General features: G+C 53.4%; 11 protein-coding genes and 1 non-coding gene across 12 annotated transcripts; 6 read left to right on the top strand and 6 right to left on the bottom strand.

Annotated features, from left to right (window-relative positions):
- Positions 1 to 435: 435 nt before the first annotated feature.
- Positions 436 to 1,460, bottom strand: BO66DRAFT_462195 (NAD(P)-binding protein; the record flags this gene model as incomplete). The annotated part of the gene is made up of 3 exons (XM_025652361.1): positions 436 to 900; positions 963 to 1,338; positions 1,373 to 1,460. The coding sequence occupies 3 exons, from the start codon at positions 1,458 to 1,460 to the stop codon at positions 612 to 614; spliced, it is 753 nt and encodes a 250-aa protein (XP_025499319.1). The 3' UTR covers positions 436 to 611.
- Positions 1,461 to 2,879: 1,419 nt separating this feature from the next.
- On the top strand, positions 2,880 to 4,446 carry BO66DRAFT_309973 (Zn(II)2Cys6 transcription factor; the record flags this gene model as incomplete). Its single annotated transcript, XM_025643271.1, has 2 exons — positions 2,880 to 2,950; positions 3,006 to 4,446. Coding segments are annotated over 2 exons (1,512 nt in total), but the record flags the coding sequence as incomplete, so codon positions are not given.
- Positions 4,447 to 5,292: 846 nt separating this feature from the next.
- Positions 5,293 to 5,697, top strand: BO66DRAFT_443033 (uncharacterized protein; the record flags this gene model as incomplete). The annotated part of the gene is made up of 1 exon (XM_025651480.1): positions 5,293 to 5,697. One exon carries the CDS (start codon positions 5,293 to 5,295, stop codon positions 5,695 to 5,697), a length of 405 nt encoding a protein of 134 aa, XP_025499317.1.
- Positions 5,698 to 6,093: 396 nt separating this feature from the next.
- Positions 6,094 to 6,166, top strand: BO66DRAFT_t294. The gene has a single exon. It is a non-coding gene; the product is annotated as a tRNA-Lys (tRNA).
- A 720-nt stretch (positions 6,167 to 6,886) lies between these two features.
- BO66DRAFT_358968 (VOC family protein) lies at positions 6,887 to 7,728 on the bottom strand (the record flags this gene model as incomplete). The annotated part of the gene is made up of 2 exons (XM_025644958.1): positions 6,887 to 7,415; positions 7,491 to 7,728. The coding sequence occupies 2 exons, from the start codon at positions 7,726 to 7,728 to the stop codon at positions 7,252 to 7,254; spliced, it is 402 nt and encodes a 133-aa protein (XP_025499316.1). The 3' UTR covers positions 6,887 to 7,251.
- A 799-nt stretch (positions 7,729 to 8,527) lies between these two features.
- BO66DRAFT_431985 (zinc-binding alcohol dehydrogenase family protein) lies at positions 8,528 to 9,770 on the bottom strand (the record flags this gene model as incomplete). Its single annotated transcript, XM_025650613.1, has 1 exon — positions 8,528 to 9,770. The coding sequence occupies exon 1, from the start codon at positions 9,653 to 9,655 to the stop codon at positions 8,528 to 8,530; it is 1,128 nt and encodes a 375-aa protein (XP_025499315.1). The 5' UTR covers positions 9,656 to 9,770.
- A 1,499-nt stretch (positions 9,771 to 11,269) lies between these two features.
- BO66DRAFT_405516 (uncharacterized protein) lies at positions 11,270 to 12,121 on the bottom strand (the record flags this gene model as incomplete). Its single annotated transcript, XM_025648976.1, has 2 exons — positions 11,270 to 11,720; positions 11,865 to 12,121. The coding sequence occupies 2 exons, from the start codon at positions 12,119 to 12,121 to the stop codon at positions 11,270 to 11,272; spliced, it is 708 nt and encodes a 235-aa protein (XP_025499314.1).
- Positions 12,122 to 20,193: 8,072 nt separating this feature from the next.
- Positions 20,194 to 21,410, bottom strand: BO66DRAFT_211052 (NPP1 family protein). Its single transcript, XM_025642592.1, has 2 exons — positions 21,102 to 21,410; positions 20,194 to 20,981 (listed from the first exon to the last, which is right to left on the bottom strand). The coding sequence occupies exons 1-2, from the start codon at positions 21,332 to 21,334 to the stop codon at positions 20,474 to 20,476; spliced, it is 741 nt and encodes a 246-aa protein (XP_025499313.1). The 5' UTR covers positions 21,335 to 21,410; the 3' UTR covers positions 20,194 to 20,473.
- A 422-nt stretch (positions 21,411 to 21,832) lies between these two features.
- Positions 21,833 to 23,260, bottom strand: BO66DRAFT_211059 (acetylglutamate kinase). Its single transcript, XM_025642593.1, has one exon. The coding sequence runs from the start codon at positions 23,102 to 23,104 to the stop codon at positions 21,995 to 21,997; it is 1,110 nt and encodes a 369-aa protein (XP_025499312.1). The 5' UTR covers positions 23,105 to 23,260; the 3' UTR covers positions 21,833 to 21,994.
- BO66DRAFT_211039 (uncharacterized protein) lies at positions 23,261 to 23,926 on the top strand. Its single transcript, XM_025642591.1, has one exon. It carries the CDS (start codon positions 23,417 to 23,419, stop codon positions 23,840 to 23,842), a length of 426 nt encoding a protein of 141 aa, XP_025499311.1. The 5' UTR covers positions 23,261 to 23,416; the 3' UTR covers positions 23,843 to 23,926.
- A 1,108-nt stretch (positions 23,927 to 25,034) lies between these two features.
- On the top strand, positions 25,035 to 26,451 carry BO66DRAFT_358963 (acyl-CoA N-acyltransferase). Its single transcript, XM_025644957.1, has 3 exons — positions 25,035 to 25,288; positions 25,329 to 25,850; positions 25,934 to 26,451. Exons 2-3 carry the CDS (start codon positions 25,442 to 25,444, stop codon positions 26,164 to 26,166), a joined length of 642 nt encoding a protein of 213 aa, XP_025499310.1. The 5' UTR covers positions 25,035 to 25,288; positions 25,329 to 25,441; the 3' UTR covers positions 26,167 to 26,451.
- A 491-nt stretch (positions 26,452 to 26,942) lies between these two features.
- BO66DRAFT_395435 (uncharacterized protein) lies at positions 26,943 to 27,773 on the top strand. The gene is made up of 2 exons (XM_025648215.1): positions 26,943 to 27,143; positions 27,200 to 27,773. The coding sequence occupies exon 2, from the start codon at positions 27,318 to 27,320 to the stop codon at positions 27,543 to 27,545; it is 228 nt and encodes a 75-aa protein (XP_025499309.1). The 5' UTR covers positions 26,943 to 27,143; positions 27,200 to 27,317; the 3' UTR covers positions 27,546 to 27,773.
- The last annotated feature ends 103 nt before the right edge of the window (positions 27,774 to 27,876 follow it).

The raw sequence follows: 27,876 nt of genomic DNA, 5'->3' as shown, positions 1-27,876 counted from the left end.
AAGAAGTCCGCAGGCTGGTCGAATCCGGCGACGAGAAGACGCGCAAAGACGTGCTGGATGGCCTGAGTCGGTTGGCGGCCTCAGGCGCCGGACGATACTAAGGGACAGACTTATATCGTGTATGCCACAGACTGCAGAGTTGAATAAGCACAGCCCCATTGACTATAAACTCGAGCTCATCCAGGCGGAAACAGCAACGCCAGTTATACGACAGGAAATTTGCCGACCGACGCGCGACAGACAGGGCCATTCAGTAGTGCCGCGCTACGGCAGCCCATCACGGCGTTGGGTCTCTTAGGACTTACATTCAAACTATGGTTCCGGGTCAGCTCTAGCTCAGTCACTTACTATATCCCCCGCCTGACTTAGAACGTGTGCTAAGTCTCCGACCGGGGAAATATTGTCCTACCTTTTCTTTCTTTGTGTTAGTGTCTGTCTTGCAGGCAATATCTATTCTCCAATCTGATGCATTGAGAAAACAATTCCCTACCCACTCAGCGTACTCACGCTCGACCCTACCATCCTGACCCCCCCAGAAATACAAAAACACACAGAAAGAAGAAACAAAGCCCTAACATGCCACGCGACCCTTCCAACCAGTCAAACCACAGCTACCACTCCTGCACCTCGCCAGTATACAGCACCACCTTCCCACCCACCCGCTCCTTCGTCCCAGTGGTCAGAACCTCCAACATCCCCCCCACCGACTCCTCAACGCTCGTCGGCGCGGCCTCCATCCCCCACCCCTGCGCCGCCGCATTGCCCATATCCGTCTGCACCCAGCCCGGATCCAGCACGAAGGCGTTGAGCCACGCGTCCTCGGCGTTGATGCGCACCCCGTACCAGTTCACCATCGCCTTGGAGGCGCCGTACATGGCGCTGGGCACGGGCGGCTGGCGGCTACACCGCGGTCAGTCAATCCACCTTCCTAGCCCTCTGCATGAGAAAAGAGAGTAACGTACCCCAAAGCCCCAGCCCCAGACCCCATGATCGCAAACACCGGCTTGGACGTGGACGTGGACGTGGACGTGGACGTGGACTTTTCCAGTAACTCCCGCGTGGCCTGGTAGAGCGCCACCACGCTCAGGACGTTGGTCTTGACATGCTCGCGGATTTCGGGCAGTTGGACGTCCTTGACGAGCGGGTAGGATTTGGCGATGCCTGCGTTGGCGACCACGATGTCGAGGTGGGTGATCCCGTGTGCGCGCGTGAGGTTCTGGACGGCGGTTTGGGCGGAGGAGTCGAGGCTGGCGTCGTAGGGGGTTATGATGAGGTGGGTGGTCGGGTCCCGTGGGAGGGTGGGGAGGGCTTGGGCGGTGGGGTGGTTGGGGTTGCGGACTGCTGCGGATCAAGGGGGTGAAGGGGCGAGGACGAACGTGGTTGGGTTTCTGGAGGAAGAGCTTGAGGAGGCCCTGGCCGAGGCCGCGGTTGGCGCCGGTGATCAGGACGGTGGTTGTCATTATGGGTGGATGGTCTTAAGAATTGAAAGTTGGTGAAGGGGAGAGGAAGGTCTCTGGATGCGATTGAGTCTGGTGACTGGGCTGATAGTTCATGGAGATAGGAGAAAGGGATAGGTAGAATGGGAGAAGAAGGATACTTATATACCTCAGAGCGAACCGCTGCGTTAGCAGTTGATGTAGTCCTTTTGCTGCGTATCGAGGCCAAGTAGTGACAGGAACAGGAGACTCCGGTAGAAGCAATGCGCCGCGTGGACTAGCTGACCAATGGGATGACTCGATTGTCGTGAATGTTGTACATATTGTTCTGATGAGAAGCTTTAGATAACTCTATCAAGGTAGATTTCTAAGCAGTTGGATTGATAAGCATTGAAACGCCGCGCTAAAGTGAGTGTGAAGGGACCAACCTATACGGTTGTTTATAGTAGGCGACGTAGCCAATCGGAATACTAGCTTCTATGTGGTATCCACTTGGCTGGGCCACGAATCATGCACTGGCACTTGCCCTGGACCCCTAGAATCCATCCTACAGCATCTCCTACGGTGCTTCATTATGAATCACTGCGACACCCGACTATAGAACTATATTTTGCCTTCTCAAGGAAATTCGCTGCCAATTCTATCCTTGTGGAGGTTCCGACTGCGAATCAAATTCGTAGCCTACGGAAGATTATAGAGACCCGCCGAGGGCTTCTCTCGACAATGGGGTTTGACATGATAGAAGTGCACCAACTGACGCCCTAATCGCGAGCAGAAATCCAATCTCGCAGGGAATGAGATGATCATGCTGTCCAAGAGCATCCATCTAATCTGTGATCATGAGGTGTAGTGTTGAGGGTCTGTCCGGGCGGGGACGGCGCTCACCTAGGGTTAACGGGAGTTTGCCCTTGACTACTTTAAACCTAGGTTGAATTACAAACACAGCTTCCGCACGACCCTTCAGTGCACGCATGTTCGATCAGAGTCTCAACTACGTTCGCTCGAGTGATAGGGTTTCCAGAGATTATGGTGGACAGGGATAACTCCTCATTTGGCCCACATTACTCCGAGTCACGAACACAATTGTTCCGATTGTCTAGCCTTGCTGCCTTAGTATCAAGTAGCAGGGTAACTACCACATAGAACGTCAGCACTAAGTAGTTAGTATGGATATTAGTGACCTGCGACCTTCTTACCAAGCCCACTCCAACATCGCGTTCCAATGCCCAAGCCCACCTGCCTGCAACACCGGTGTCAAATCCTGTTGGGGCTAGCTTACGCCGCTTAGTCTCAACCTCTCGGTCCTCCACCCTCGTGCAAAGGCCATTCGACGACATCGCCAATAAGATTCATCCTGTCCTCTCCATGGGTGGATGTCAACACACTGCAACAGCGATTTCCCTTACAATGGAACCAGCACCTCAAACGCAGAACCTGACCTGGACAAGTTCACCGTGGCCCACGCGTAAGAAATCATTCTCGCGACGGTCCCGCAACGGGTGCCGAACCTGCCGGTACGTACAGTACATGCACTATGGTACATGCTCAACGCTAAGCCTCATCAAACAGAGCTCGCCGAGTCAAATGCGATGAAATGCCGGGGGCGTGCGGCAACTGCACGCGGACCGGACGGCAGTGCGAGTATGATCTGCACCGGATTCCCGAGCGCGCGCGCGTCGGCCGCGTCGTTGCGCCGGCGGCCCAGATCTCGCTGCCGTGGAAGATGACCTCGGACGAGCGACGGTGCCTGTCGTTCTTCCAGCACCGTTCGGTGCCCCATCTGGTGGCCTTCTTTGACTCGCCGCTCTGGCAGCGCCTGATTCTACAGCTCTGCCACCACGAGCCCGCCGTCTTCCACGCGGTGATCGCATTGGGCGCCGTGAACCAGGCGTATGAGATCGAGGGCGGACGGCGGCAGCGACTGGTTGCCGTACCGCAGCACCAGCAACAGCACCAGCAACAGAAACGCGGGCACCGTGACCAGGGCCAATGGTACTTGTTCGCCGTGGAACAAGCCAGCCGGGCGATCAGCAAGCTCAACGAGCGACGACAGTCGGCCGACCCGCACTTCCAACGGGTGATCCTGGCGTGCTGCCTGCTGTTCGTGATGTGCGAGCTGCTGCACCAAAACCCGAGCCGGGCGACTTTCCACCTCCAATGCGGGCTGCACATCCTGCGGGGGATGAACGTGCGCCGCCAGGGCAGCAGCAGCGGAGGGCTGACCTTCATCGTGGCCGACGGGCCCAACCCGTACCGGGTGGAGGAATGCGTGGTGGACGCGTTCCTGGGGCTGCAGATGTGCGCCATCTTCTACGGGACGCAGGATCCGCTGCACTTCGACACGGAGCTCGTCTACCACCAACCCTACCACGACCTCTACCTGCACGGGGCCCAGGCCTTCCGGGACTGGGGCCACGCCCGCCAGATCCTGACCCCGCTGCTCGACACGATGGCCCTCTTCGTCGCCGAGAGCTGGTACCTCCGCGACGCCGAGATCGCCGCCCGCTACGCCGCCCTGCACCACCGTCAGCACCGCCTCCTCGCCTACTTCACCCGCTACCTCCACCTCTTCCACGAGTTCTGCCACCGCACCCTCCACCCCCCGATTACGATTACAGCGGAACACCACGAAAAACTCACCCGCGAAGCCCACATCACGCGCCTGTCCTGCCTCTACTCCCTCCTCGCCATCAAGATCGCCCTCTTCAGCAAGGAGCGCCCGCTGCCCCCCCGCCTCCTCCCGGACTTCCTCGCCGTCCTCACCGCCGCCGAGGCGGCCATCGCCCGCTTTCCGGCGGTGACCGAGTCGGCAAACACCGCGGGTCTTCGCCCCGCCGTCACCGCCCGCCCGGAGATCGTCCCCGCCCTGTGCGTCGCCACCATGCGCTGTCCGGACTTCGGGCTGCGGTGTCGCGGCATCGCCGCCCTGCGCGGCTGGGACGCCCAGGAGGCGTTCATGGGCGCCGCGTTCAATGCGGATCTGATCGAGGAGGTCATGAAGGTGGAGTTGTTGGTCCGGTATCGTGCCGGGGAGGAGGGGGTGTTGGAGGCGGTGAGGTTTGAGATGGGCATGGGGGACGGCAGGAGCGATAGCGGACTCCGCCCCGCCGCGGCGCGGATCGGGTACCGCGGGAGCGACGGGGTGGAGCGCGCCCATTGTGTGGTGTTGGTGCGGAACGAGGCACTGGCGGCGGAGCTGCGCGCTATCGAGGGGTCGGCGGCGTGGCCGTGTGTGCGGTATCTGCAGCTGTTGGATCATTTGTAGCTTTTTCTTAAGGGGGGCCGTTGTTTCCTGGGGTGCAATAGCATCACTCGCCATGATATCATGCATGGGTAGAGATGAGTCTGAGATAGTTGGACGGCAAAAATTAAGTTGGTGGCCCCGTGTGCTCTAAACATATTGCTGAGGCGGAGCCGTTGACCGCTGGGTTTCAGATGGAACTCGTCGCTTCCGAGTATGAGCGTCGGATCACCAATCTCAAGCCCTCGGAGTCCACCACGGCATTTTATTCCTCGACGCGCAGCTGTAGACCGGATGGCTTAGAGTTGCAGTACCAGTACTGGCTCGAAAGCTTTGTCTCGCCGACGAAAATTTTCGGACGGGCTCTTTTCGCTGCTAAGTGAGGGCACCTCCCAACCACAGATAAGTTGCCTAATTGAGGTCGGTCCTTCTGCAACTCTTGAGGGGCCGGTCAAGGATATCCTTCAAAGTTTGAGTGATGGCAGCAAGGTCGAGTACTTCCCTACGCTCCGTCGCCGGCAAGACGCCTAGGAAACGGTGCACGATCTTGCTGTTTCTTTATTCTCCCGAGGAGTGCCAATCGATGTTGGTGCCGTGAACCACAGAGCGCCTTCGATGGCGAATCTGCCGGACACCCTTCCAGACCTCCCGCCCTACTCCTGGGACCACTCAAAGCGGTTCGGGCGCAAGTCGCGAGTTGCTGAAAACGTCCTCCGACCCCAGGCTCCCCGGCATGCCCTGATCGGCCTTCATCTGGCCGAAGGCAATGATCTGGAGCCGCAGTGGCGCGTCTTGCTGCGCGCTGACGACCACCCTTGGATTCGCCAGCACCGGTTCCAAAATAAGAACGCGCCACTGAGTCTGTTTGAGACTATGAATAGTCCCCTCGGTGCGGGAATTAGCGGGTCTGTGCTTGGAGAAGGCGAGGTTGAGGTGTTTGGCGGAGTTGGGGGGTGGTTCGAGGTAGACTCTTGGCTTCTACCATTGGATATGTATCGAGCTCCTAAATCTAGAATGTAAATAAGATCTACAGTGCTTGGGCTGAGTGGGAGACCATGCATAAAAACTTCGTGAGCATAAGGAATTATTCTAAGTGAGGATTTGGGTAGCGAACTTGTGATGTGAAAATTCCTATATATATCCTATACCATGTTGATCCACCACACCTTTCTATTGTGTGATGACCATCACTTACTACCTGTTATCCAGCAAGCGATGAGCTTATATAAGCACGTTTCCGAGAGTTGTTCTCAGCATCCTTGTAACGCAGCAATGCAGCAGGAACCATCATCCTCCTGAGATCACAATTGTCTAACTAAGGCCCGGGAGCGAAGGGAACCGGAAAGGAGAAGTTTTGTTCTGCAGCATCATTTTCTTGTTCATTAGGCTATGTTACCAAAGCATTTCAACAAGTCAGCCCGGCTAGCTCAATCGGCAGAGCGTGAGACTCTTAATCTCAAGGTTGCGGGTTCAACCCCCGCGTTGGGCTTTACTTTTTTTTTCTTTTGCACATTTTACCCTCTTTTGGCCTGTGGGATTGTGTTCGATTTGAGGCCCAATCAGATGTGATGAATTGACCACTGGTCTCGTGTTCTACAGTCACTCGGATTCAACATCCTCCAAGCCACCATCGCACATGCTCCAAAAATCCATCCACCGAACAGCGGCGCCCTCAGCAGAAAGAAATTCAAGTGGTCAACTGCTGCAGCATACTGCCCTTCATACAAGCTAGAAGCAAATACAACACCTCAAGGCAATAACATAGGAAACAAGAGGATACCTCACGCGGCAGCAATAGCGTCTTCGCAATTCTAGTAAAGGTCTCAATATGAGAACGGGCCACCAAGCACCGGCAGGCAGGCATTCGACTGTTTCGAAGATTTGGCGCGGCACTTCTGAACCAAGCTCCACTGTACATGGACGGCAACATGGTCAGCAACATGGACAGCAACTGTAATATGTACCCTCAGCAGCAGATAACAGCAGATAAGCAGGATGGGTCTGGCTACCCTAACCGCTAGAGCTTTTGCTGACGGGGAAACTCTTAACGGAATACTACTGTCCCTCGTATAGATGTAATACTACCTACAAACAACTACTGCCGAGCACCTGTTGGAAGTGTATACACCACTGCTACTCAATATCCATCTTTCAAGTTTCAGGTAAAACCTAGCGGATAACTTTCAGACGGCTAAGTATTCACTATTATATAACGCACTACCCCGATTCTGCTTGTCTTGGAATGATTTTACGGGCATTGGGTACCGGGCATGTGGCTTGCCAAAGACCCTTACTCTAGCATAGCCTGATGCCAGAGTGCCGATGCTAACTGCACCAATTCATCGACTCTGACATGGTTAGCTCGCGACGACTGGAGAGAAGCACCGGCAGCTAAAGCGCGAACCCTCCCCCTTGCATCGACATGTCCCATGTCGCATTCTGAGGCTGCGAGACATAGAAGCAACTTGAAATAGCAAATCAATTGAGTAATAGCAAGGTAAAATAGACATCCAACACCATACACCCAGTAAAGCGGCATCCCCACCAACCGCCATCCCCTCCAGGGGATTCCACTCAGCGAAGTCCATGATCCACCGCCTCGATGTTATTCCCCGCGGGATCCAACACGAAAGCCCCATAGTACGTGGCATGGTAATCCGGCCGCAATCCGGGGGCGCCGTTGTCCGTGCCCCCGGCCTGGACTCCGGCGGCGTGGAACGCGTCCACGGTCGCGTGGTCTGTCCATACACGACTCATTAGCACACCTAACCCCCCCCTTTCTTTACCGGCAACGAAGACGCGGGAGGCTATACCGTGACAAGTGAATGCAATATGCGCCGCACGCTCGGAGACGGTCTGGGACCCTAAGACCCAGAAGTCGGCTTTGCGGTAGCTGCCGATGTCGTCGTGAACCGAGCCGAGCCCCACGATGAGCTCGCCGAATTGGTAGCGGACCTCGTAGCCCAGTGGCTTGAGGGCGGCCAGGTAGAAGGCCAGGCAGGCCTGGAATTGGGCTTCGGGGACGTAGAGGCTTGTGTGGTCGATTGCCATGGCTTTGATTGTCGATTGTGAGAAGGGGGGGATTGAGGTATTATGCAATAATAAAGTGTTGGAGTGGGACAGGTCAACGGTGATGATGTTGGATGGGAGACGCCGTATAATTAAGGTTGTCTGTCATCCCCGCTCGATCGGTGTTTGCATCAGTGGCGGGGCAATACGAGACGCTGCTTGGCTCCCGGTCCGCGGATGCACTTCTCTGGCACATCCACTCTGCATTCGGCGTGTGACAAAGTACCAGGGCAGCGCAGGCAGCAGCAACAGGCAACGCAACCGCCCTCGCGCATGGTAGCCTGGCCGTCGATGCTGCCTGAGACACATTTCTTGGCAAGAGGGTTGCTGACGGCTCCAGCAGATTTGTAGCATAGTATGCGCTGCTACTAGTGGTCTGGGATTTCATTTTGAAGAGAGTTCTAATGACACAAAGGCAATTATAGACATGGATCATAGCTGATGTACTGTGCACGGTTACCATCTCTGGGTGGAGAAGTGAGCATGCTCCACGCAAAGGCAATTGTAGGAATATTTGTGCAGATTGATCGGGTTCAAGTCGTTAGGGCTAACTACATACCTCACATCCAAATGGAAGGATACCAAGTTTCGTATCCCGATACAAATCAACCATTAAGTACGCTAAACAGTTACTTCCTATTTCGGGTTGCGAATCATCCTTCCATTACCAATATTCTCAGCACATTCATAAGAAATCGAAAGTCAATCAACCCGACAAAGACCAAAGCTGCAGTACATCTCGCATAGAACCCACCACCCCAACTCCATCATTCGCTCGCATTTACAGATGCACCTGCCAATGCCCCGTCTCCGCGCCGCTGGAATACCCATCCAGCACCTTATTGACCGCATCCACATCCAGCCCCCGAAGCACCTGATACGCGGTAGGCTTGATCTTCCCCTCCGCCACCCAGCCGGCCACCCTATTCCACAAGGGCCCCGCAGTCGCCGGTCTAGCCGTCGACACCCCCATAACATTAACCGTCTCAAAGCCCGCCCCCTTCTTCGTCGACAGTTTGGACTCATCAACCACCCCCCTCGGAATCAGCCTTGCCAGTTTCCCAGTCTTGGAATTCGACAACGCCTCGACCCCGATCCACTGACTCTCAGGCGGATTGATCGTATCCAGCGCATAGAGCAACCCATCGCCGACGATGGCACGCACCTCCGCCGCAATCTCCAGTCCCGACTTCCCCGTGCGATCCACAACATGCGTCGCGCCCAACCGCGTGGCCTCCTCCGCACTCCGAGCCCCCGCCACCACCACAATGCGCCCGATCCGCGCCAGCGCCGCAAGCTGAACCGCAAACCTCCCCGTATTCGACCCCCCACCCAGAATCAGCAGTGACGTCCCTGCATAATCAAAGCTCCCCGCCGCCGCAGCCGAGTCCTCGTCCCACCAAGGCGACGGAATCCCCAGCCCCGACGCATCGAACAGCGCCACGGCGGCCGTCACAAGATTCGTGGGGACGGTGGCCAGCTGCGCGTCCGGGAATCCCGCAGGCACCGGGGCCGCGTACCGCTCGTCCAGCAAGGCGTACTCCTGCAGCCCCTGGGTGTCGTTGTTGGACTCGGAGAAGCGGAGGTTGGCGGGGTGGCCGTGCGGGAGGACCAGCGCGGCCTGGCCGACGACGTGGTCGCCCGGCTGGAAGCGGGTGACCCCGGGGCCGAGCTGCGTCACGACGCCGACGACGTCGGCCGCCAGCACGGCCGGCAGGGCGTCTTGGATGAAGAGCCCGTGGTCCCGGGATTTGGCGTCGTGGGGGTTGAGCCCGGCCACGCTGACTTTGATCTGGACTTGGTTGGCGTTGGGGTGGGGGATGGGCCGCGTGGCTTTGGTGAGGGGTTGGCCGATTGCGGTGGCGAGGAGGGCGGTTTGGGTTCCGGTTTGGGATCCGGGTTGCGACATTGTGTTTGTTGGGGGTGGATTTGGGTACTGTGGGATTGTTGAAGGTTGAGGGTGTTGGTGTAGGATTGTGATGCTTGGTTGGATTGATATGCCGCGGGAGTGTCGTGCAATGACTGATTCTTATATGCCATGTATAGAGCAGTGGCTATGTATCGAACTCTACACTATTCGGACTCTCGGACTTAATTCCAGCACTTATCTCCAGTCGGACCCCGGATTAGGCGTGATAATCAAGCGCGGGGGCGATTGATAATCGCCACCCCTAAGGGTTAAGCTTCTCAGTAAGCAGGAACATCACGCCATCACGGGGAAAGAATCAACATGACATTAACCATGTTCTTCGGGGGTAAAAGTTATAACCAGAATCTCAGGCTGTCTATATGGCTATTAGCTGAGTTTGAACGGTACTTGTATTATACGTTATCGAGATATATAATGTATTTGGCAAACCAACCGGTCATGTCAACGAGCCGGCCATGTAAGCGAACCGGCCACCCCATCAACCACCACCACATCCAAGAGACTGCGTATATTCAACCTTCAATTTCTCCACCAAAAATGCCTAAATTATACAACAAGTTGATCAACAAAAAGACAGACTATATCTTGAATTAAGTCTATCTTAAAAGGCCAAATTCCTTCTAATTTAAAGCTGCGTCGGTTTTAGCTGTACCGGGTTCAACTCTTTAAGAATACTTAAGGAAAATTGTTTTTTTTGCAAAGAAACACGCTCTGATAAACAGCCTCAATAGGCTTTGTTTTCAGAAAGGCTACAAGACTTTTGCGAATATCCAGATTGCAGAAAAAGCAGCCAGCACTTATAAGATCCTGAGATATATATCTACGAGATGTTCTACCAAGGACACTTTAATTTCGGGCCTTTATACGGCTATATAAATATTCGAATTGGTGGCTAATATAAATCAGAATTCTGATATATGCAGTATGCCAAGCCGGCCGGTGGCCGGCTCGTTTACCAAATACGTAACAGGGTACGTAAGTTAGTTAGCACCCGGACTGTATAGTACATCCAGGACATGCAAAAACAGCCATCACCGATAAAGCCATCAACCAACATAGTTCTATTCGCTTCTACTGCCCTACATTCTTATGTAAGAAAGTAGGCACGCCTTCATTGCAATTCAGCACTCCCACCATAGTAACCGATCTCCGCGTGATTAGCGCTGATCCATTCAAACAAAATGCCCACCTCGACCGTCTCAACGTTCCCAAACGCTGATACCACAAGGTCAAGACATCTTCGAGAAGATCACCCTCAGCAGCTGCCGCATAACTGGTATACAAGTGGACGGCTTCCATTCTCGCCGTAGCGGGGCTAGACTTTCTTGGAAACGCTAGGGCGGTACGGCCCTAGGCCACAGAGCAGGTGGTTGATGTCACATCACATGACATTCTTTGTTGCATCTAGGGGATGAGTTCTTTACTGTCAGTCTGCAATGAGAATCTAGAGGCCAAGAGCACGATGTACGAAGGCGAGGATACTAGGGAGCGTTACATGCCATATCTCGATATCATATCCCATATCCCGCAAGCCGAACCACCCACCAAGCCCTACAACCTCACCCAGGATCCCTCCGCCAACCCTGTTCCCACTCAGCAAAACCTCGAATGATACAACTGCTCCTCCCTCCACGCCCCATAGGTATGCCTCAGCCTCTGCACGCGGTTCCAATCCTCGTGAGTCCGCACCGGGTGGAAAACCTCGTACACGTCCACCAGGGCCATCGTCCCCCGGCGGTCCAGCCGCGTACGCACCGCGTGCACCTCGTTCGCCCGGATCTCCGCGTACCGGACCAGCCTCTCATACCGGTCCAACAAGGCTGTGGGAAAAGGGCCTCGCAGATCCCACTGCGCGACTTCGTCCCCGAACCTCGTGACATCGAGCCACAGCTCCCGCTGGAAGGGGCTGAGCTCATCAGACCACGCCATGCTTTCGCAGTGGCAGTGGATCTCCACCAGTCGCTGGTCCGTGGAGATGATCACGAAGAGGTCTGCGCGGAAAGGGTTGGGGTCATCTTGGTCGGTGGTGCCGGGGCGGATGACGCTGGTGCATTTTCCTGGTTAGTCTTGCGGGTGGTAGGGCAACATGATTCAAGGTATTGATATGTTGTGGTTCCTCCGGAAAGGAAAGCTATCATGTCCCTTTTGGGAAGTTTGACACTTCGGAGAATAAGGAGAGTTTTCTTACCTGGGAAGGGCAGATACCGCAGCGAGCAACTCGCCCCGACTACACTCCATCCGGAGCCAGACGGCTCGGGACCATTTGTCGTTCACCTCGAACCGATACGGAATCCCGCGGGAGGCTAGGGCAGCGATGATGTATTGCCGCGCCCTGGCGATCTCCTGCTTGTTGTATGGCTGCGCCATTCCGCGCAGGTGGGGCAGGTCCACGGGCCAGTATAGCTCGGGATGCGCATATCTAAAATTGGGCGAGCCTTCACTCATGGTGTGATTGCTGATGCCGAGCCTGTCTTCATGGATGGTAACGAGAGGTTCCAATTTGGTGGTTGGGGCTGGGGGATTCGTGCTGTCAGGATCTAAATAAAAAGTCGCTGTTTCTGGGATGGGGTAACAATGGTGGCATTGACTGGCACGCTGTAGCTTTATTTGCAGAGGTCATACTGCTCTGCTGCTAGATGTATCATGTACAGCCTGCTAGGTGTATCTAGCCGTTTTCTCCCGCCTTGTGCAAACGACCAGCCCGTTTCTCAGTAGGCCCGCTGCCCCCCTATCAAACGCCACCAGCGTTTGCACATCGAGAGTCAGGAGGACTTTGAGCCAAGTATTCATTGGTCTGACGATGCCACGTCACCGGCCTACGATTCTGTGAGCACCTACCATGGGAGGAAGAAACTACCAGTAAAGTCCAGAAGGTCTTGACGTTTCTTGCCATAAGGTCTGATACAGCAAGTAGTTCTCTTCCGAGTCTATTGCGCCTAGAATGCAACGCTCTTTGTAGGGTGCGAATTAAGATTGATTGTCTATGTGTTCTATGAGGAACTATCCAAGGATCCTCGTCGACGGTCTTGCCCTTGAACATGTTCAAGAAGGCTTCCCTAGATTGGACTGATTTGCGCTTGTGTGGCGGAGCCATAGGGCTTTCAGGGTCTCGTGTACTAGTCGATGGTGAAGGCTCGCTGGTAGGCTCAGACTCTGGACGTTCTGGAGCTCTGTGTACTCTCTCACGTATGTTCTCCGAGTCTGACGGTGGTGGTGGAATAGTGGTTCAATTCTTGGTAAGGGGCTTCGGTGATGGGCGTACTTCACGGTCCTTTTCGCTCTGACGCTGCATGTGTTCCAGCCAGGCCGTTGTCTTTTGGTCGGCACCCGCCGTTTCAGGCAAATGTGGCGGGGGTGCAATAGAATATGATGACGCCTCTGAGAGATGCGAAAGATGCTTGGATTCTGACTATCTCCGGCTCACGTATCTGCGAGAACTAGCTAAGGCTACCGGTGGGCACTGAGCGAGCAACCGGCGTCGTAGTAAGTAGAAGATTAAAGTCGCCTCTGGCCCACCACACAGCCTGGGATATTCCCGACGTCTTATTGCGCAGGTTATGGGCCTCATCCAGAATAATGAGGCCGAAACAACCTCCAGTGTTGTTGGGATAGTCCTTTGGGCAATTTTCTCCACCCTTAAACTTGCTTTTGTATTTGTGCATATACCAGGCTTTGACTCCTGAAACACCATGGCGACTCTCAAATGTGTTGTAACTGCTCAACACAGCTGTTGGATGTCACCCTTGTTCAGCAAAGATTTCATGGTCAGCTGTCAGCTTACCATCAATCTGTCTGATATCCTTCCGGCTTCGTGTTTCTCCATAGTACACATGCAGCGCTAAAGGCCAAGCGCCGCCGTCAGAATGCTTAGAACTGTGCGATATGCTGTTTGACCTTCTGCATATACTCAGTTTCTGTGGCACTGATTCGAGCATGTACTGTAACTCTGCCACCCCTCGCCATGCCGCTTTGCCCAAATTCCGGCCCCGGACGCCTTCGTGAGCCACTGGACCTTCCCCTTGAACGTCGCCCACCTTCTCAGTGGATATTTCGTGCTGGTCTTCGGATTACATCGAATGCTAGTTGGTTCTGCTTTCGACTGTCCAGGCTTTCATAGTATCAAAGGCCTCGGCGGGCGGCGGGTGTTGTTCTGGCCCTTTGATAACTTGATGACAGTTATCAGAGTCTTCTTGATCAGTCTGTGTAATACAGCGCGTCATAGATTCGGCCGACAAGTCTCATTGGTACGTAGAGAATGTCCTTTGAGTCCCATGTTGGGAAGGCTGGAGGATCAAGCAACGCTACAGGAGATAGAATTTGACCCAGCAAGACCATATAACATGAAAGCGCAGTTTAACTCTGGCCCTTCTTTGCGGAACAGTATGCTCGGGCTTGCTCAAATCTCGGGTGTCGTTTCCACGGTCGATTTTGTGGCAGAACTGGAACCGCACCATGTAAAGATGCGGTTACACGGCGCGTATGATAATTTTGAGACTAATGTTGAAGCGCATGTTGGAACCTGTATTGTCCATGCTCAAATTATTGCAGCAGCCATCATGGATATTCTGGAATTGGAGCACCGATTTAATCATCTCTCTGATTGTGAAGAGAAGTACCGACGGTGCTGGGTGCTGGGCGCGCAGGCATCCTCCCCTTGCGTTTCGCCATTCTGCCCGACCAAGACACGTTCGTCAGCGGCTGCGGGAGGTTGAGCAGGCTGTTGAATAACAAGATATGGGGCCAGACACGCTCTCGTCTTCTGTTCAGGGGCTGTCGAAGTGGTTGGAATGGTGGGGTCAGAAAATTCAAAGATTTGCGCAACGCGACGAAGAACATTCTCAAGCTGAGTATTTGTCTCTCGTTGAGATCAAATGGTTCGCAACAAGTTCTCTTCATTGACATAGTGGCGCGACCTCTCCTGAGCAAGCTTCCACTCCGCAACCTCCAAGGGGGTCGCAGCAGGCGGCAGAGGGGTGTCGGACGCTTCCGCGACAGCGCTGGACGCTCTTTTCAATTCCAACTCTTTGTTGGGCAACGGAGATTTGAACAACTCTTGGCTAGTACAGGGAGTGAGGGGGGTTTGCGCCAAGCGCTGCTTGATGTCTCCCCTCGACGTGTGAGTGTATGGATCAAGGAATCCCGTGTAGCTGTCGCGGTATCCACCCCCGAGATTGGAAAAAAGGTCGCGTTCTGAGTGACCAAATGTTCCATCCGGTTGAGAAGCTCCCTCTGTTTCGGCAGTTGCCTACGGATATGGCATCTCCAGGGATGCAGCAGAAGCGTCTGCAACATGGGAAGCACCTCGCTGCTCCTTCGCCTGACCCTCATCACTACGGTCCAACAGTTCAGCTGAAACAAATTGTTTCATCTGTCTGCAACATCCCCGCTAGAGCTACTGTGACTAGCACTTCCTGCATCTACGGGCGGAGATGCTCGCATGACCATGATACGGAGCTGCACGGTCTTTAGGGTGCCGGGATCATGATTACAACCATGTTCAACCAAGCCATGATGCTGTCTTCCGTTCTTCGATCACAGCACGGCGCTTCCATACGTAGTCGCGAGCCCGTAGTATAGTGACCAATCGACTTTGCCCCGGGGTTCCACTCTTCTTCGCTGAATCTTGTTTCCACGTGCGTTCGACCTGTACCAAGTGTCAGCCAGTTGCTAGATGGCTCAGGGAACAGGAAGCGAGGGGCCTTCAGCTACATTGTCCGCATGATCCAGTCACCTCTTGTACGTGCGACCATCATTGACTATGAAATCACAGAACGTTGGCCATTCGAAGCAGGCTACGGCCTTGATTCACGTATGGTCCCTCAGCTGCGCGCCAAGCATACCTCAGACACTTTATTGGAACCACTCATCTCGGAGAGATGATCGAGAACGCCATTCCCTAAGACGAAGAGCTAGCAAGCAGAAGGAGTGTGCGCACTAAAGGAGGCTTAGTTTTACCTCTCAGGTGTCTCCCATCGGACACGAGAGTCGATTGGATCAAAAAGACGATCCGACACTGCGCACGTTACATCAATGATCGTCCAAAAGCCCTAATCAGCGCATATCTAATCGTGAGAGCTTGTGATACTCCCAGTGGTGACCGTAGCTTCGCCATCTTGCATGGAGTCGATAATCTCAACCTTTGGTTGACTGCTCGCAGGTAGATGCTCTCGCCAACGGAAAGGCGCCGTGCGATTTGAATTTCTCTGCGCAGTATAAGGTGTAAAGATAACCATCTCGCTGCCTCGACAACCGTTCTTCGGATGGGTTCCTTCGTATCTGATGTTGCAGCCTCGACCGGGCTGTTTGCAGTTGTGCGCCCTAACCCTTCGCCGAGAGCAGCATCGCCCGCTAAATAGGCAGAGACTTCTCTTGCTTTCTAGCATGGATGCTGTTGGAGCACTGGAGTGAATAAGATGACAAAGCCTGTTCCAAATATGCATTTTCTCACCGCAAGGATGAGCGGTAGTGTGGGAGGTTGAGGGTGGCATTCTCACGGACTTTTGAAGACGGACGAGACGGGCGGCGAGGCGGTTGGTTTTCTCTTCCGCGGCTATGAGGCGTTCGGTTGGAAGGGCTATAAGTAGAGCGCTGGACGGGAATTTCCTTATCATCATCATCAGTGTCATCCAGCTCTTCATCTTCGACATCGGCGGCTCCACTTATTGCGGCGAGTTGCTTTTTCTGAATATAAGAGTATGGTCCCGATTTGTCAATGAGATCACACGTAGCTATGATCAATCAAATTATATTGATTTGACCTTCGTGCGTGTACCCAGTGACGGTTGCACACCGTATTGCTGGGAGATTTTGGAAGCAATTCCAGGTTTCCCAGGTGAATGATCGCACTAGTGCATAAAGGATGGACTGGCAAGACTGAAACATCCCGAGGGCAAAGACATTTATTCTCGTTGGTCTCAAAAACAGACCCTGTCGACAGCTCTTGATCCAGGTCTGTTTACCGTTTAAAAGATAAGGGGTGGGATCCATCCACCCTAAGTCATCTCGGCGAGATTGTCCAATTTCCACAATAGTCCATGAAGAGCCAGGTAAGAGCGGTCAGGTTGGTTTCTGACAAGCAAGTTGTGTGCACTCGAAATCCGCCTTTCGCAGTATGCGCGGAAGTCAAGAGCCGTGTCTTATTGAAGCCCAATGGCTTTGTGATGTGTGGTGCGCTTAAAGCCCCTTGACAGGGCCAACCTCATCTAGATTCTTATAGATGAAGAGGCTTTTATTCGGGTGACGATTGCTCTTTTTTTGAGTCACGGATCATCGAGCATCCTTTCCACAGCTCACCGAACACGGAGCATTTGCTCGCTTTCCAAGTGCTTCCGGATTGTGCACCATTATGGGCTAAGGAATAGGACCCAGAATGTTGTGTATAAGTCAATGTCAATGTCTAGCCGCCTGGTGGTTTTAGTTCACGTCGCTGACCTTAACACGGATCCACAGATCCCAGATGGCAAATGTTCGGCTCCCAGGCGAAGTGTCCCCTCTTCATGACGTCTTCGTCAAGCCGATGACAGCAAGCACGGATGCCTGTGCTGACAACTGCACGGCTTCAATGCTGGCCGTACTGGCCAGGTCGTGCCAGAGGTGCGAGGGGAGGGCGGCGGAGGGGAGGGCGCGGGTGGCGAGGGCCACGGAGTCCTCGCTGCCGGCCAAGGACTCAATCACCGTAAGTCAGATCACCATTTCCTGCTCGCAGGTGGGAAGTTAATAACTCTCTCCACGGTGTTGCAGCAGTCTGCCTTCGCAACGACAGGGTTGTCCTCAATTCTAACTTCTGCAGCTCCAAGGCCGCGGCACCGTGGGCATAATGGACGGTCGTGAACCCTACAGGCATTCTAGACCGCCGTATGAGGCCGTCCGCGTCAAACCCTGCTGGATAGCGGACGGATCTCGCACTCTTTCCGAGCAGGCCAAAAGGCTAGTGCTCTCCGTGACCCGTGGCGGATTTCTCCATATTTTTAGTTTTCCCTTCTGGTTTAATCTTGAAAGGTCGACTTTGCATGGTATAGGTTCGCCTTCTCGCTATTCTCTGTTGTAATGATGGGCCTTTATGCTTGTAGTCCTGATTAAGCGATAGTTCAAGTCGGAAGCATACTTGCAAAGCGCTGCACTGTTGCCAGCCAGTTCTGTGCCGTGCTGAGCGCAGGTTCTCGCCCGCCGCTGTGGTCATTCCTCGTACCTGGACTAGTGTAGCCTTGCATCTGAGATCGGCGTGGAGTCCCTCTCAGACCTCTTCGGGGGTTTTCCTAAAGGTATGCACAATATCAACCACAGAAGCCATGCGATGCAATCGCTGGGGTAATGTACTGCTCTCTACCCGGTGACGCTCGTTGGATGGTAGGCATGACGATATGATGTAAACCCCTTTCGAAGCATGGTACATATTGCAATGGACACCGATATCATCAAAAATAGGAGATGTACCGAGCAAACAGTTGACTTGGCATTGATAGTAGTGGAAGTACTCCGGTTCATGAGATCAAACCTCCGTTACACTTGAATTGGGCGTCGCATTATCTGTGACTAAGGTACGAGTGTGAAAAGTTATATGCCCCTTCGGCCAGGGGCAGCATTGGCATTGAGCGGGTGATTTGATTGTACAGAATTGTGCTTGCGATCATCTGCTTGGACCTTTCCAATTAGCATCGGCTTGGCTGGTTTTGACATCCTGTCATCCTCTCTCCGCTGCGCAGGATATTGATAACATAGTATCTAGGTGACTCGAATGATCCTGACAAAGAGAACCGACCCTGGGGCTTTTTTCGAACCTTGAGGTCCCAGGGACTCGGATGATCGACTTGTAGGGCTTCACACGAGACCCGACTCAGGAAAGACGTGCTTGAGCCTTATGTCTCCAGGGAACAAGCCCTTGTTTAGATTGCAGAGTCATTGCTTTGTTTGACTCTAAAATGAGAAGAGGAAAGAGGTAGACGGTAAACTCCTGTTTGGCTCTCAGGAAGCTTGATCGAACAACAAATGCCATATGCGAATGACATAATATGTTGTTCGTGTCCTTTTGGTTTCCCTGCTTGTAATCGATCCAGAGGAGGCGCCATGATGGATGTATCGCGTAGAGATGAAAGACAAGGTTGTGAGCTGCCAAACAGCGGCCGATCCATGCTTGAAAAACTCATCTATCACTGCAGAGGAATTTTTTGATGGCCTCCAAGAATTCGAAAACGAAATCACAAACTCCCAAAAGAGTGGCCAGTTCTGACAAATACGGGGATTAAACATCCGAAGAAAAGAAACCACACCCTGTGTCCGTAAACCCCCCCCCTCTGCTCTCACCGTTGGCAACAGGCGAAGCGTTCGGCATCTCCGGTTGTCTCGCGACGGCCAGTACCGGCGTTAAAACGACGACCAACAAGAGCAGCAGTGCGAAGAGCAGGAGCACGAGCAGGATTGCCGCCATTCGAGTTGCCATTCGCACTTCCGGTTGCACTGGCTTGGGCAAGCTGCACCATCAAACTGTCCCTCTCCGACAGGCTGTATCGGCCCGGTGAAGGATATCCTCTCGCCGCGCTCTAGCTCCAGCACAGCAGATCTTGATGCTTTCCCCACCTCATCGATATACTCACCGCGTCTGGACTGCGCAAACTTACCACTCCCCACTGGCAGCTGTGAGGAGGCCTAGTGGCTACCCGGTAGGCACAACCGCATCCATCTTCAGTTCCTTCGTCGCATGCTTGTCTTTTGTAGCAAAATCCGCTGCGCAATCTGTTGCAAACGTGTCTGTCGAAGGCGTCTAGCAAGGGATTGGAACATTCAGCTGGCAGAAAAGTGCGCGCATTCGAAGATCACGGGGGACTTCTAGCATGGATTGTGTGAATCTTGGCATGGGCTAGAAGGATTCAAAGAGACCATGTACTGTCAAAAGGTACTGTCGTGTGATGAGATCTCGACATATCATTGTATACCAGGTGAAATAGGATCGAAAAAAGGCGATATTCGGTTCGGCGGATTGTGAGTCCGCCTGATTTGTGTACACCAGGTTGCTAAGAACAAAGGTGGACAAGCTTGTAGATAGATAATAGCCATTGAGATCGAAGTTTGACGACAATGGATTTGGAATAGAGGAACGCAGTCTGCGAGATGGAAGGACTCTTGTGAAGCAGTGGAGGTCAAAGCTCATGACATATTGATAAGGATCTAGGGAAGATATCGCTGAAGCGATACATAGGGAGGATAGTGGAAGAGAAAGAGAGATGGTGGGTGAGATGGTGGGTGGATGAGAACGTGGCTGAGAAAGTGGATGAGAAGGTTCATGAGAGGAGGAGAGAAGACGGAGGATAAGGAAGATCCTCATAAGCTGAAGGTGGGCAAGCTTGAATGATGTTGAATTAGTAGGAGCCATTCACCTTTCAGAGCTATTGAGTAGATCTAATTGTTCGCAAGAGAAAGGATAGAGTAAGATGGACTGCAGTGAACCGTGCCCCAAAGTGAATCAGTCGGGTAGGTGAATATAGCTGTGGACTTCCTTGTTCAAGCAAAGAAACCATGCAAATCGTGATTTGTCAAAACCAAGAGTAAATGACACAGCCGTCATGAATATATATGTGACTATATAGTTATCGAAATTTTCATCGACCTATATAGTTCGTGTTGTGTTCCTCAGTAGTACTAGCCGGTAGCCTTGATATTCGCATAACCCACGATTCAACCAGGATACCACTTATGTACAGCACCGCAAGTCAGTCACCAGGAGCCTTTCGCCACAGAAACATTACAGCCATGTCCACCTGCAAACCTCACATTTACCCACCCCCTTCCTACCTTAAGACCAAATCAATAAGTAGCCTTTGCCAGATTCTCGTCAAAAGTCGCGTCCTTGAACGGCACGATCGCGCTCCCGAAGTCCGTATCCGACAGCGCCGTGCTAGCAGCCGAGGGCAGACTCTCCCAGGCGACCAGCGGCTGGGTGCCGCCGACGGTGGTCGTGAGCCCGCACGAGTGGTCGATGGGCCAGATGCTCTCGTACTTAATCAGCGGCTTGACGCCGTCGAGCGTGTACCCGTCGGTGGAGCAGTCCCAGCCGCCATGGGCAGAAGGGCACACGGCCAGGATGTTGTCGGCGGTGTAGACGGTGGGGTCGGAGATCCAGACGATCACCCCCTCCCAGTCGTGGCGGTGGCCGATGCCGGTGGAGGGCTCGTCCTTGGGCATGTACCAGCTGTACAGCAGGGCGGTCGGGTAGGTGTAGTCGCCGGTGGAGGAGACGTTGCTGCGCACGTAGATCTGGCCCGTCGAGGAGCTGCAGTCGCCGTCGGAGGCGCCGGTGGGGGCGAGTCCTGCACTTTTGGGGAGTTGGAAAGGTTTTTTGATGAGGAGTGAGGAAGAAGGGCATGGAGTGCGGGGAAGGGACAGGTTGAGGGGAAGGTGTATGCGGGGTTCTAGTGTATAGTACTGTACTTACTTGGTATCCCCCTCCGCATCAACGGCAGGGAACGGTACACATCCGTTGACCACGTAAAGGTATGGCTGGTAGTTCAGGTACAATGTGCCCGTGGCATCGTCAGGGACCGTCTGGTCAAATCCCACGATCTCATCGCTGGCGATGGTGCCGCGTGCACTGAGCTTGGAGATGGCCGGCCGGGCTTGGACCATGGACAGGCTCGTGGCGAGAAGTAGGGCAGATCGGAGAGACATGATTAACTGAAGTGAGGAATTAGAAGATTGACTTTGGCCACTTCAAACTCTGAACAATGTTCCTGGCAGCTTGAAGCAGAGTTTGGCAGACGGATGGAGCGCTGCCTTTATGCTGGTCGCAATGGGTAGGAATCGGCAGGATCGGCAGTTCTCCCCTGAAGAACCAGTTTATCACGGTGGGGAAGAACGGTCGGTCGGCCGCGCAACTCCACCATTGGAGTTGGCGAGCAAAAGCCCATTATAGCCATGTGAGAGAGAACGTGATGGATGATCGGAGGGGAAGTGGTTGAAGACAATGGATTGCTGGACGGGATCGATATTAATCCCGTCGGCCATCTTCCTCCAATCAAAGGGGGCGAAAGCTTCACGCGTCGGTTGAGGATCAGTGCGTTGCCGCCACGGTGGGATTTGTCTGGTTGACAGACATTCTTCAATGAACAAGCTAGCTGGAGGTAGATAGCTTAGTCTATTGCTTGATGGTTTAAGATGATGACTTCTTCAGGATGTTGGCACTCTGCAGCTTAGGGCTGGGCCGAGGTTGACCCGGTGCGGGTTCGCAGGGTGCCAGAGTGAGCATCCCTTGGAATCGATTAATGTATGTATTGCAAGTAGATTGTGATAAGAAAAGTCCCATCGACACCGCCAGGGCAAGTCTCCTGGTCAGACCATAGCACCCTGCTGCTGCAGTCCCGCCTGCCCATCAACCAGGCCCACCATCATCTCGCTTCCTCTTGCCACGGGCCCAGGAGCAACTTCTTTCCTAGCCTTAGCCCTTCGGATCACCGTCCCTTCTCCATGGCCTTCGCCCGCAAAGACCTCCTTCAACAGCCCCCGAGGATGTACTACTGACACCCTTACCTCTTCCCCTTCCTTTCCCTCCAACAAATCGTGCACGGCCGTCATCCTCACTCTCCACCGCATCCCCAAACGCGTCCACTCCTGCTTCCGCAACCACTCCAGGCTGATCACGTCCATTTTTCTTCCGGTTCTTCCGTTCACCAAGCCACCCGTCTCGGAAAGGTACACGACCTTCTCCGGGCGCAGCACCCGCGCCAGCGCAGATGCGGCCAGGTCCGCATGTACATTGAGAACCTGGCCATCGGAAGTCTCTCCCATGCAGGTCAGCACCGGCACGCACGATGCGCGCAGAGCCGCCCGGATAGACGAGTCTGCAACCTTGTTGACTCGGCCCACGTGACCGTACTTGCTTGAATCAAGGTACTCAGCTTGAAAAACACCCGAGGTTAACGGCCGGGCGGAGACACCGATGCTCTCGAGCTCCTGAACAAGCTTAAAGTTCTCCTCGAGTAGAGCTGTACGAGCCAGTGCCAGGGTACGTCCATCGGTAACGCGGATGCCATTATGGAACTCTGACTTGATCCCCGTGGCAGAGAGCAGCGTGCTGAGCTGGGGCCCCGCGCCATGAACGAGAATCGGGTAGAGGCCAATTTGGCTTAGGAAGGCAATCGCGGACGCAAGAGATGGGAGGTGGTCAGCTAGGATAGCACCGCCGACTTTGATGACGGCGAACGGGCGGGATGAGAAGGTGGGTGTGCTGAAGTAAGAGAGGTACTGTTGGGCGGTGTGTTTGGAGTCTATTTGGCGCAGGAGTTGTGCTATCGTGGAACGAGTCGCGGCCACTTGGTCGCTCTGAGTCTGCGAGTACATTCGGGTACTATGAGCAGGATATACCGCGGGCAGAGTTGAACCGCCTCGTATAGAGTGTATAAGTCCCAGTGGGACCGGTATACTAGGAGCGAAGCGACCCATGTCGTAGACAAGGCAACTGGTATATGATAATCGTTCGTTGGGGGCGAACAAAATTTAGATTGAACCAGCGCGGGGCAAAAGGGTTTATATCCCTCACTGGTAAAGAACGCATAGGCAGCCTAGTTCATGCCTGGATTCCAGGATCCGGTTGGGTTGTGTTATATCCCTCATCGCGGCCCGCGGTCGGAATCGAACCGACGATACATCACAGCACTGACTGGTGGTGGGGTTTGACTGGAGCCATGGTTCCAGGCTTCATTCCTAATTTCAAGTCGCAGGCAGCCACGAGTATCGCTCAAATACAAGTCGGCCATGAGAGCGGTTCTGTATAGTTTTTGTGGTGTTGCAACACTGAGTCGCTCGCGCCAACAACGACTAGGTAGGTCGTGGTGGCGCCCAAAGTCAGCCACCCCTCCCCAGCCATGCAACTCGGGCAGGCACACCGACAAGATGACAGCAGCCGGGTTCTCTGGCATATCTCCTGCAGATCCACGTAGTTATCGCGTACTGATAACAGAGCATGCATGGATAACTCCCATTTCCTTCAGGGTAACATCGCGTAGCGCGCTCACCGCCACACTTCAAGGTTTCATCTCCCATCCCGCTTGGTGCGTCATTTTCTCTCCTGTTGGCTGTTGGTTGGTCAAATCACGCTGCAAGAGAACTGGGAAGACACGCATCGGGCACGCACGAGAAGTTCGACGGATTGTCATGTCAGACACTCAGAAAATAAGTTAACATGATCAGGCGAGAATCTGCCAAGCGCTCGGAAGGTCTGGAACTGATCAACGATTTTCGTCCATTCCGCACAAATCAAATCCAGCCATCTGCCGACTAACACAGCTCTGATAGGTCTGGGCCTGGGCATTCAACACAACTCTTTGATCGCACTAAGCAGATCCAATTTAGTGCAAGGAATCACTCCGAGGCATTGAAAAGCATGCGGTGGTTGTGCAGATGTGGGAGTAGCGCCAGAAGCACCCGGCGCCACGCGATGGCCATCCGTCAAATGCACTTCTTGTCCCAACGTGCTGGGTTTCTGGGCTTGGTCGCAACATAATGCTTCCCGCTCTCAGCCACAACCTCAATGACGATATTCCATTTTTAAGCGAACGCATCGATTGTAGGTCGTTGTTGGGCAAGTTGGGAAAGAATATGGTGCCTCCAGTATTCGAATCCAGAAGTCATGTGTACGCAGCTGCCTGGATCAAACACTCTGATTTACCACAGCATTTCACTGAAGGTCGAATTGATTGATAGGGATAGGGACGAGGGAGCGTCCTGTCGACTCATCGTGGTTCAAGACAGCATGGGATCAAGGACGGGATCAAGTTGAATGTCTCGTGACTGCAAGACAATGATGACGGGCCGCGTGAGCGACATGTACACAAAAAAAGCAGGCAACAATCTCATCCTAGCAAAGTAGAGAAGAAAGCGTCTGACAGAGGCTCTGTGATGTCGGAATGACCAGTATAGCCCCCTGAAAGAAGCAAGGGCGCATTCATGAAGGCTATGTTCGCCGTAAATGTGGGTTTTGTCTTGTCACACAGCATCATCTGCCGTATGCCTCGTGTAGATGGGCACTGATTAATGATCAATTGGGACCCTGCTATTCAGCGGAGAGGAAGAGTTCTGTAAAAAGCGACCGTGGCAAAGGAGCATCGAAATATGCCTTCACTCGGAAAAAGCTGGATCTGATTTGACGACCGATCAGTCGAGCTGAGGCTGGCTTCTCCATCGACTAATCAACAGACGAGATGAATTTAGCTTAGCTACGATGGACCAGGGTCCGGAGCCTCAAGCACTGACTGACATCGTAAGTTGTCAGTTGATGACTTGTGGCCTGGATGGTCTTGAGTATTGTAAGAGTCGCGTTCAAAATTTGCGGGCCGACCCACGTTCTCTCTCCAGTTACACGGATCGCGAATGGCCATTTCCAAGGACAGCCAACGCCACGCATCAAATAACAAACTTCCAAATTCCAACCACTACACCATGGTACGTAGCAGGCAAATTTGTCCGGTCGGAAACCAAATCCTCTCGTTGGTACAAGTGAAGAATGAAGTATAAGAGCGGGGCGACTCCGCTAAAGGCTTGCAGACGCATCCATGATCATATGGATCGGATCCAACGCCTCCCACGCTTGCCCGCGCGGGCGGGGGCGGGGAGACTAAAATTAAATTAGTCTCAGTCAGTCAGTCAGTCAGTCTCGATTGCAGCTTACGATGACCGATGACTCAACCCCTCATTTAAACCAGTCACTTATCTATCTGCTCACCTCACCCTCCAGCCAGCTGTTCTGTTCTCTCCACTTTTCTTCACAGTTCTTCAACCACCATGACAGCAGCCGGAACCATTCGTGTCCCCCAGAAGGATGGCTCGCCTCTGCGACTCGAGTTCGCCACAATCGACGATCTGAATGAGATCACCGATCTGTGGTACAATGCCTTCTCACCCGGCATGTTATTTCTCTGGACGGACACCCCCGGGGTGCGCCAGTGGTGGAACGAAGCCAACCGCCATGACATGCTCCACAAACCCAACGCGAAGTATCTCAAGGTCGTGGACACAGCGCAGAATGGCCGCATCGTCGCGTACGCCAAGTGGTCGCTGGAGACCGCCGAAGAGCGCGGACCACGGTGGCCCGCGTGGCATTCCGAGATGGACCCGGCCTTGATGGATAAATTTCTCGGTCACTTGGAGACCAACCGGGCGACGGCTGTCGCAGGTGCTCCCAAGAACTTCTGTACGTTTGACCCCGGGAGAATCGAAGTATCTCGTTGAGGATTATTGAGCCGAGGGGACTGACGGTGCTCACGCGACCACCAGATCTTGATATGCTAGCGACGCATAGCGACTACCGGAAACGGGGCGCGGCACGCTTGTTGCTGGAATGGGGGTGCGAGGTGGGCGACGAGGAGAATGCGCACATTTATATCGACGCGAGCACCGACGGCCAGCCGGTTTATCAGAAGTTCGGCTTCGTGAGCAAGAATGATCCTTTGGTCGATCCGTTCGAGGTGGCGGCCATGGTGAGACAGCCTGGGGGGAAATCGGTTTGACGTCAACGTGTCCCGGAGTTTTGGATCTGCAGATTATGAGATGGTACAACGGCACATTCTAGCACTGAGATGATTGACAGACATAGATAATTTGGTTAACATTGAGAAAGCGTGGTGCCTTCCTTACGCACGGCAGTGCATCTCAGAACCTGTTTTTGGCTAGATTAATATAAGGCGTTGGCAAATGGATGCACCCGGTTAGTTGACGTAAACTCAAGTGATCTCGCAGGGTGTATGCGATCATCGACTTTTTATACTCTGCTTTCGAGGACAAGTCGTCCTGATAGCTTTTCAAGATCGCAATTGGACTTTGTTGTCGGCCCGTTGATGCTTGCTAATGAGACCCTCGATTCTTATTTAAACACTCATCGCGGAACATCGGATGGAAAGAGGTGTCCGACAATCCTGCTTTCGTCGTACTTGCGACATAAGCTAGTGACTTATATACTCTTCTTTGTCAAAACAAGTCTCATTCCTGCTAGACTAAAGCCAATAGGACAACGAAAGTAAATAAGCAAGCCATTCGCTAAGCCTACCAGGTACTGTAGTGGGTTACTATACCCAATCGGAGTCATGTTATTCGGGTCTACCCGACCCTCAACCAAAGGACCTTGCCGGATTGCATGCTTCTTTAACAGATTCGGGGCTGATGGTTAGGCAGCTGCAGTGGTCTGACCTACAACTATACTAAACAGGTATCTCTGCTTTTACCATTCCTGTCTTAGGTTTGACATGGGCCTTGTGATCAGCGTGGCTTCGTGCACTGTAAAGAATACCTTCTTCCTCCTGGGAGAAACACATCAGCTGTATACATTCTCACTGTTCTGAGCACAAATAAAGCGTAGAATTGCCTCATCTTTTGACCCAGACAGAAAGACAGTTCTGTCCCATGCTCCGACGTCCGTTATAATCCATCAACAATAACCCCCGGTAAACTCCCAATGCAAGAACCATGCGAAGAAGCAGCCAAGGACATGGTATGCAGACTCTCAATCCTCAAATCCCTCTTCAACAACACTGATACTTCGAAAAGCCCACAGCCCGAAACACAGCCAAACACCGCCGAAGCACCCGCCTGCGCCAATAACTCCGTCTTATTGACCACCCTGCGCGCCTTACCAAAAAATCCACTGGGCTTCTATCATCTGGGTATGGACGGAGTATGGCGGAACTTCGGTCACGATCGCAACGTGATCAGCTACCGTGCTCTCAGCCCCGAGGAGATTTCCGAGGTGCTGGGGATTTTCCCTGGCTGGGTGCGGGAAAGGATTGAGAAGGGGTTGGAGGGGGTTGATGGCAGGGATGTAACGGATATCGAGCAGCTGTTGCATCCTAGGGAGGAGCTCTTGCCGAAATTCGAAGATGATGGGGGATTGTAGTCACGATACGGCATTTCTGTTTGTATTCGATGGGAGAATCATATCTCGTTGTTGTTATTGGGGTGATTCTGTTTTTGGGTCCTTGCCTACAAATTGTCAATTCCATCTCAAGAAGGTATTGGGTTTGTTCTCGAAGAAACGCGGGGTGTTTACCTAGTAGTTAACTAAACCCACTTACGAATCAATTCTAGGTGATAGTCATTAGATAGAAACTTTTATGATCCTGTTCCAGCGTTTAGTGAATATCCCTTTCTCCGACGTTTAAGCAACAGCATGTTGGAATACATAAGATATATAGTTGATATTATGGGCCTTCCCTTAGTGAAGGTGT

The sequence above is a fragment of the Aspergillus aculeatinus genome (assembly GCF_003184765.1).
Source record: "Aspergillus aculeatinus CBS 121060 unplaced genomic scaffold BO66scaffold_63, whole genome shotgun sequence".
Classification (NCBI taxonomy): Eukaryota; Fungi; Ascomycota; class Eurotiomycetes; order Eurotiales; family Aspergillaceae; genus Aspergillus; species Aspergillus aculeatinus.
This window is presented reverse-complemented; position numbering and strand designations above follow the sequence as displayed.

Excerpts from the sequence above, each read along its gene's own strand:
- BO66DRAFT_211039 (XM_025642591.1), top strand. The coding sequence starts at position 23,417 with ATGAGAGCGGTTCTGTATAGTTTTTGTGGTGTTGCAACACTGAGTCGC.
- BO66DRAFT_211052 (XM_025642592.1), bottom strand. The coding sequence starts at position 21,334 with ATGTCTCTCCGATCTGCCCTACTTCTCGCCACGAGCCTGTCCATGGTC. Across the intron at positions 20,982-21,101 it reads GATGCGGAGGGGGATACCAA|TGCAGGACTCGCCCCCACCG; the intron begins GTAAGTACAGTA and ends ACTCCCCAAAAG.
- BO66DRAFT_211059 (XM_025642593.1), bottom strand. The coding sequence starts at position 23,104 with ATGGGTCGCTTCGCTCCTAGTATACCGGTCCCACTGGGACTTATACAC.
- BO66DRAFT_395435 (XM_025648215.1), top strand. The coding sequence starts at position 27,318 with ATGGACGGAGTATGGCGGAACTTCGGTCACGATCGCAACGTGATCAGC.
- BO66DRAFT_358963 (XM_025644957.1), top strand. The coding sequence starts at position 25,442 with ATGACAGCAGCCGGAACCATTCGTGTCCCCCAGAAGGATGGCTCGCCT. Across the intron at positions 25,851-25,933 it reads AGGTGCTCCCAAGAACTTCT|ATCTTGATATGCTAGCGACG; the intron begins GTACGTTTGACC and ends CGCGACCACCAG.